A 7,391-nucleotide genomic window follows, 5' to 3' on the forward strand; every position below is an offset into this window, starting at 1 on the left:
TAATCTACCAGCACCCAGATCAACTTCTTAACACTCAACTTGTTTTTATAAATATTTTTAAGTTAAAATTGAAAATGATGTTCATAAAATTATAAACATTTTATAAAATCTCAAATATTAATAAGAAGTATGAATCTGCTGTGATCTTTGGACTGAACATGGAAATTTTTCGTTCTGATTCCAGCTCTCCTAGCAGTGTGGTCTAGTGAATCTTTCAAACTTCATTTCTGATTGTACACCGGCAATACCTATTTACCTAAGTAGGATTGTTATCAGTCCATATGTGTCCAAAGAATATGATTGTAAAGAGACAGGATAATAAAGTTATTGTTGAGGCATAGTTTGTGAGCAAAGAAACACGTTGTATTTATTCCTTCTGGCAGGTATTTTGTGACCATGAGGTACCAATTACAAAAAAAAGTAGCAACAGGAATAGGTATAGAGACTGCACGAATCATAAAAAATATTGAGCAGAACCTTAAGGCACTATAGTGCAAATCTTCCTGGGTTCTGGACTTTTTACTATGAAAAACCAAACATAGTTCTACCGATCCAGTTTGAATAGGACCCATTTAACTTACAGTGTCTTTTTACATTTCCAAAATGAGCTTTTCTCTTTCTCTGATTCATGCATGCATTAAATCTCTACAAGTAAAGATAGTTTATGGTTGTTGGCTTTATGTGTGGGCAAAGCACTGCATTGACATCTTATGTGACTGTTCCTAGTTAAAGCTATAACACTCTTACTTTAAAGATGAGAGAACCAAGGCCCAGAGAATGAAGGGATTTGTCTAAAAGCAACACAGGTCTCTAACAAAGACTGTCTGGTTGAAGATTGCATGAATTTTTTCATTATACCATTCAACAAAGCAATTGCAACTCTTTATGGATGATTCCCTGGTTGGCAGAGACGTGCACAAAATGGATTCTTTTAAAGGTACCAAGAAATGCCCAGGATAATCACCAATGCTTCTGCAGGGAACAAAACACTGGCTGGATGGTGGGGGCATTTCCTTTCTCCTCCTAACCAAAAACTGCAACAAAGTCTCTGAACAAATAAATTATTAAAGCTTACATAAGGAGTCATTGATTCCATACCCCCATGTGGCTTTCCTCTCTATTGTAGAAATCTTTTCCTAATTCAAAAGAAGTCATTATTAAAAAGCTAATCTCTTTGCATGTGAAGAATGGTGTGTGCTGCAAATGTCTCAAATTGTGTTCTAAACACAGTCTCACTGAAGGGTTAGAATAGTGGGACTATTATCAAGTCATAAGGGAAAAGAATAGACACCTCGGAATAAATACAAGAGAATTCTTATCATGAAAAGTGGCTTATTTGACTACAAACAGTGACATCTTCAGAAAAGCATTCTTCTCTGTTTTGTAAACAACATATAAAATTGCCAGATTCTACCACACACATGTCAAGAAGAAGAAAGAAACTAAAATAAATGTTGAAAGCAGTCTGCATTAAGAAGCAGAACTGACTGAAGTGAAAGGAGACAGGAAGATAGGAAATACAAATGTGTGTTTGCATTTTTGTCAGCAAGGTCTTTCTTATTTGGCCCAAGGTGAAGAGAACTGTTTAGATGACATATGTTTGGTAAAAGTGGCTGTACCAAATTTTAACATCATGAAGCCTGGAAATCACACTTTATTTTGATCAGTCTTTTTAACATTGTATATATTATTTATTATATCTTTACTAGGATAGAAAAACTCATGTTGAATAAAACGATATTGTACACTTTGAACTTTTTTTTTGGGTCTGGTCGTGGGGCCTGGGCACTGTCCCTCAGCTCTTCAGCTCAAGGCTAGCACTCTACCACTTGAGCCACTTCCGGCTTTTTTCTTATGTGGTGCTGAGGAATCGAACCCAGGGCCTTGAGTATGCAAGGTAAGTGCTATACCACTGAGCCACCATCTCAGCCCCTGTGAACTTTTTTTATATGAAAACATTGATTTCTACCCTAGAATTATGCTTGGAGCCAAACATCAAACTCCTCTAAGTGACTTATGTTGTAAATATCTTTTGGGTAAAAAGTATTAAAAATGTTTCATAACATATATTATATATAATTAATGTGGTGCATTTAAAAGGTAAAAAATAAGGTAACAAGCATAAAAGATTATAAAATTGTTCTTATTAATCTAATATAAATTGGTAGTTTAATACAGGGACTAATAGCTGATGCCTGTCATTGTAGCTGCTTGGGAGGCTGAGAGCTGAGGATCATGATTCAAATTCAGTTTGAGCAGGAAAGGACCGAAAAATTCTTATCTCCAAGGAATCATCAATAAGCTAGATGCAGAGTTGTAACTCAAATGGTACAAGACCAACCTTGAGCAGTACAGTCAAGCAACAATTCTGGGGGTAAAAAAATGAATGAAAAGACAGGGACTACTTCTTCCCGCCGGTGGCATCAGGGAGCCCCTGGCCTGGGCCATGGAGGGGGCCTGCCCCACCGGTGTCACCACCCTGGGCTACCAGCCGGCCTGCCCCACGCGGGAGGCCTGTGTCTACAGCAGCTGCGAGGAAAATATTTGGAAGCTCTGTGAATACATCAAAACCCATACACAATGTCCTTTAGAAGAGTGCTATGGTGTCTTCATATCAAATGAGAAGAAGATGATTCCTCTCTGGAAACAGCAAGCAAGACCTGGGGATGGACCTGTGATCTGGGATTACCACGTTGTTTTGCTTCACACACCAAGTGGAAGACAGAGCTTCATTTATGATCTCGACACTGCTTTGCCATTTCCCTGCCCATTTCATACTTATGTAGAAGATGCTCTTAAGTCTGATGATGACATTCACCCACAGTTTAGGAGGACATTTAGAGTGATGCGTGCAGATTCTTACCTGAAGAACGTTGCTTCTGACCGCTCTCACATGAAAGACTCCAGCGGGAACTGGAGGGAGCCTCCTCCACCCTATCCCTGCATTGAAACTGAAGACTCCAAAATGAACCTGGACGATTTCATCAGTATGGCTCCTGATATGGGATGGGGAGCTGTCTATACACTATCAGAATTTGTACATCGGTTTAGCAGTAGAAACTGCTAACCTTGACATCAGGACATGGAACTTCGGAGAAATCCTATGAGGAGCTATCCTTTCATTTAGGACAGCAGACGTGGAACAGTAGGCTTGGAGTTAAGCTTTTCTCTTTTAGTTCAGTTGAGTGGAAATACGACTGAATATAAATATAAATGAAGGAAATGAACCTTTTCTTTGGGACTGGGGATCTACTACTGAGTTATCCCTAGCCAAAAAAAAAGGCCTTAAGTTCAGTTCTTATAATGATGCCTTAAGTATTTATTTTTGTGATCCAGATTATAAAAACAAACAAATCAAAAAAATACACACACACAAACTCTCCTTTTGATAATATCAAGTTAGAGTATATAATTGTTAAAACATTCCTGTGGCTCATTTGTCATGTTAGAATGTTATGGTCTTATTAAATAGAAGTGTGGACTTGGAGTTGGAGCCTTTTGTCTTTTCTGGATGCTTCCTGTATTTTTTGCTACACTGAAAGCAATTCTTGGGTAGGGCTGTGAATGGTGGCTCTGTGATTCTCCAATGCCTGTAAGAGATGCCCATAAAATGTTTCTAGAGACAGCACAGCTGCTTGGAAAGGGGCAGTATTGTCTGCTGAATCTGCAGTAAGTATTGGTCATTTTGGACTATCATGGTAAAAAAAAAAAAAAAAAAGTTTGCAGTTCTCTTGGGCTAAGTGTTATTTGACCTATTTATATATGGTTTTAAATAAAAATTCCTTAAAATTAAAAAAAAGACAGGGACTAATTTTTGAGGTTATAATCATAAGACAATCATTAAATAATTTTAATGATGGGATCGGAATGTTTGCTCTGAATTAACGCTAAGACCATAGAGCTAGAAGTTATGGAGTATAACAAAAGGGCTTTAGAGAGAGGACAATGACCTTTATTTCCAGGAGTTTCTTGACTACAAAACACTAATATTTATAATAAGAAACAGAGCATGGTCAGGATTTTGAGAAAGACCAAACGTTTTGACATCTATTGTATGAAATGCTCACTTTCAAATGGGAGATCTGAAAGGCTTCGTGGAAGCAAGGTCACAAAGGTGGATCTGCAGTGGTGTGTTAGAGTGCTCATGCAGGGGTAGAAAACGTGATTGAGAAGATTGGGTTTGGAAACCCTAGGCAGTTTGTCAACACTAGCAATGGAAATTGGTAGCATCTCTTCATTCTGCTTGACGTGCTGTCTACTACAACACAAATCTTGTTGTCAGATCTAATGCTGCCTTATTTTTCATAGTTGATGGTTTATGTAAAATGGTTACAAGTTAACTACGTTCTCCCGTTAATATCCTTATACATTTATGTATTTTTTCCATTTCCTTTCTGAGATCTTCTGATTGAGTGGAAGACTTCAAAAGCTGTCCCAGAGTTGTTTTAGTTTGGGTGGCAGGGGGTGGGGATCTTCTCCTAATGTTTGGCAAAGTTAAAAAGTTCAAAATGCTCCCAAAGCAAACTGTTACCAGTTATTAGATTTAGTTTGAGGCGGCCATGTGAGCACTTGTGCCTGTCTCCTAATTTTTATCAGGAGGGAACGGGGAAAGGGGAGTCATGGTACATCATGACAACTGTTCCCTGCAGCGATGCTTTATCAGTGTGAGGGAGATTTGTGTTAAGAAAGTCTAATGTTAGCATAGGATGCTCTCGATGGCTACACTAATCGTTCTTGAAAGGACTGTGCCCAGCTAACACAGAGCATACCTGCATGCAGTGCAGACTTCACTGAAGCTTGGATCCCTTTCCACGTCTACTTGTGTAATCGTCCTTTCCTAACCATTGTTTCATCCATCCCTTCAGCTATCTTTCAGATCACCGTTTCCTTCCAGTTCCTGGATGGGCTCTTGTATTCCCTCCCAGATCCACATGGATAGTCCTGATGAGTCTCCTCCCTCCAGTCTTTTCTACTTCTAACCTCCAGGCATCTCTTCCCACAAGTCTTATTTTCCATCTCAGTTTTGAGACAATAATAATGATGATGACTGATTTATAGAGCACATACCATGTGCAAGGAAATGTCTGAGTGGACACTTTCAGCTATTAAGTTCTGAAAAATTTAATTAGAATTTTCCCCTTTCATCTGAAACTCAGAGGGCAGTTCATGCTGGCAAGCTCACACAGCTGACACAGGGTGAAAGGAATTTGATAGCATTCAAAGTAAAACCTGTCCCATTGAAACCCATGCTCTTTTCATTATACTTTATGGTATACCAATGGTCTGTTTTCCACTTAATCTATTCATCCTCCCAAATCACAAAATTCAGAATTGCTTCTTCCTCTTCATCTTGAAATCATAAACTCAGCCTCCCACATTTAAATTTACTTCTCTTCCAATCCCCTGGCTACAGCTGGGCTTCTTACTACCTTTAAATGGGAAGCTACCGAAGAATTGCTACCATTTCTTTTCTTCCCAGATTTTGTTACTTTTAATCCATACTTTCCATTTCAGCCACAGTAGTAAAGAACTCAAACTGTATTACAGATCACTTAAATTTTCTTCTTTACTTTTTTTTTTTTTTATTTCAGCTGTAGCACGCAGGCTGTTGATTCAAACAATACATACCATATAATGAAGGTATTTGGAAATATTGAACTTTTTATCTGGGAAAAAGGACTATGTCCTAGATTTAATTGGACAGTTTAATCTGAAAGCAGAGCATAAGAAGGGTTGCAGGGAGAAAAATATAGCAACAGGGGCTGGCTTCTTGATTCCCTGTATTCTTAGTACTTAAAGTTTGCATAAAGAAAAGGACGATCTGTCTCTGATTTGGAGGATCAGACTAAATTGGGAACACTGAGAATTTTTCCCAGGATGATCCAGTACCTTGCCTTTCTGGGTCAACTCAGATTAATGCTCATTGCATTACGAATAAAATTAATGCTGGATACTGGGGAACAGATGTGAGTTCATCACATGAGTTCAAGAATGGGAACTTCTGATATGTAATCCAGCCTGATACCCTCTTTAGCTTTGGGGAATTGAGTTGATAAATCTGCTTTGCAGAAATGTGGTTGGAAAATATGCACCGTCCTTGTTTCATTAGTTAATACATTGGATATTTTCAGTGACCACATTTTTTTTTTCACTGCAAACATAGATCTTTACATAGTTATTGGATATTTTCCTCCCTCTTTGGGATTCTTTTAATCATTGTCATCAAGTCAAGTTCATGAATTAATTAGTGATATGATTTTACTATTAAGAAGACCAAGCCAGCCATTTTAGACAAAGCCTAGGCTCCTTAAAAGCATTTCTAGCCTCTAGGAATTTCTGGACTATCAAGTTCTATGGTAATATTCACAAGCTCCTTGCTTCCAACTTTTGTGGGTAAACTGCATTTTTTTTGGCTCAGTCTCTAGATTCACAGATGAGTTATTTGGATTGTACATGCTTAAGTAAGATAATTAAAAATAAACAATAAACTAATCAATTAGAAGTATATTTTACATTGGTAGAATTGTTTAATGCAATTAGAAAAATCAATGATTATTCTACTCTTGTAGTAAAATATAGTAAAAATGGAATTTACAGAAATGACCAGGAAACTGTGCACATACACATACACGTATACACACATGCACACAATGTTGTTTTTGTTGTTGTTGTTGTTGGTTGTGGGACCTGAACTCTGGGACTGGATGCTGTTCTTCAGCTCTTCAGTTCAAGGCTATCACTGTACCACTTGAGCCACAGAGCCACTTCCAGCTTTTTCTGCTTATGTGGGGCTGAGGAATCTAACCCATGGCCTCATGGATGCGAGGCAAGCACTATACCACTGAGCTACCTTCCCAGCCTGCGTACAATGTTTTATATCATAATTCTCAAAAACAATATACAGAACTAACGATTACAGAGATTTTTGAAATTTTGAAATTTTGAAATAACAGTTTTCTTGGAAGAGCTGTAATATATCTGTGGCATTTAAGAAGTGGTGAAGTATGTGGCTAATGGGAAATTCAAATTAATTCAGAGTAGTTTTGCAGATCTCTAGGGGTGGTAATTTAGTCTAATGGGAACTTAATAACTCATATTAAACACATTGCTAATCTGATGCTTTGCTTACAGTAAATTAGAACCAGTAGGATTATAAATCACTTACCAAAGAAAAGAGAATATTTTGAATTACATTTGAATCGTATATTAACTAAGAAGGAACAGGAAGGAAGAATTCTTGTTACTTCTAAATAAATTCCAATCATGTTGGAACATTAAATAAACACTAGGGCATGACTATGGTTATCAAATTCTACATACGTAGTAAAGTATGGTTCATGATTCAGACTCTGAAGAACTACAAAAGTAATAGTAAAAAGAAGATTATAAAA

At 37.5% G+C, this 7,391-nt stretch overlaps 1 protein-coding gene across 1 annotated transcript; it reads left to right on the forward strand.

Moving 5' to 3' along the window:
- Positions 1-2,446: 2,446 nt before the first annotated feature.
- LOC122113903 (protein N-terminal glutamine amidohydrolase-like) lies at positions 2,447-3,067 on the forward strand. The gene has a single exon (XM_042687063.1). It carries the CDS (start codon positions 2,447-2,449, stop codon positions 3,065-3,067), a length of 621 nt encoding a protein of 206 aa, XP_042542997.1.
- The last annotated feature ends 4,324 nt before the right edge of the window (positions 3,068-7,391 follow it).

This window comes from Dipodomys spectabilis, unplaced genomic scaffold (assembly GCF_019054845.1).
Source record: "Dipodomys spectabilis isolate Male_0828 unplaced genomic scaffold, ASM1905484v1 ptg000098l, whole genome shotgun sequence".
Lineage (NCBI taxonomy): Eukaryota > Metazoa > Chordata > Mammalia > Rodentia > Heteromyidae > Dipodomys > Dipodomys spectabilis.

What these genes read in the sequence shown, in the direction of transcription:
- LOC122113903 (XM_042687063.1), top strand. Translation starts at nt 2,447, where the DNA reads ATGGAGGGGGCCTGCCCCACCGGTGTCACCACCCTGGGCTACCAGCCG.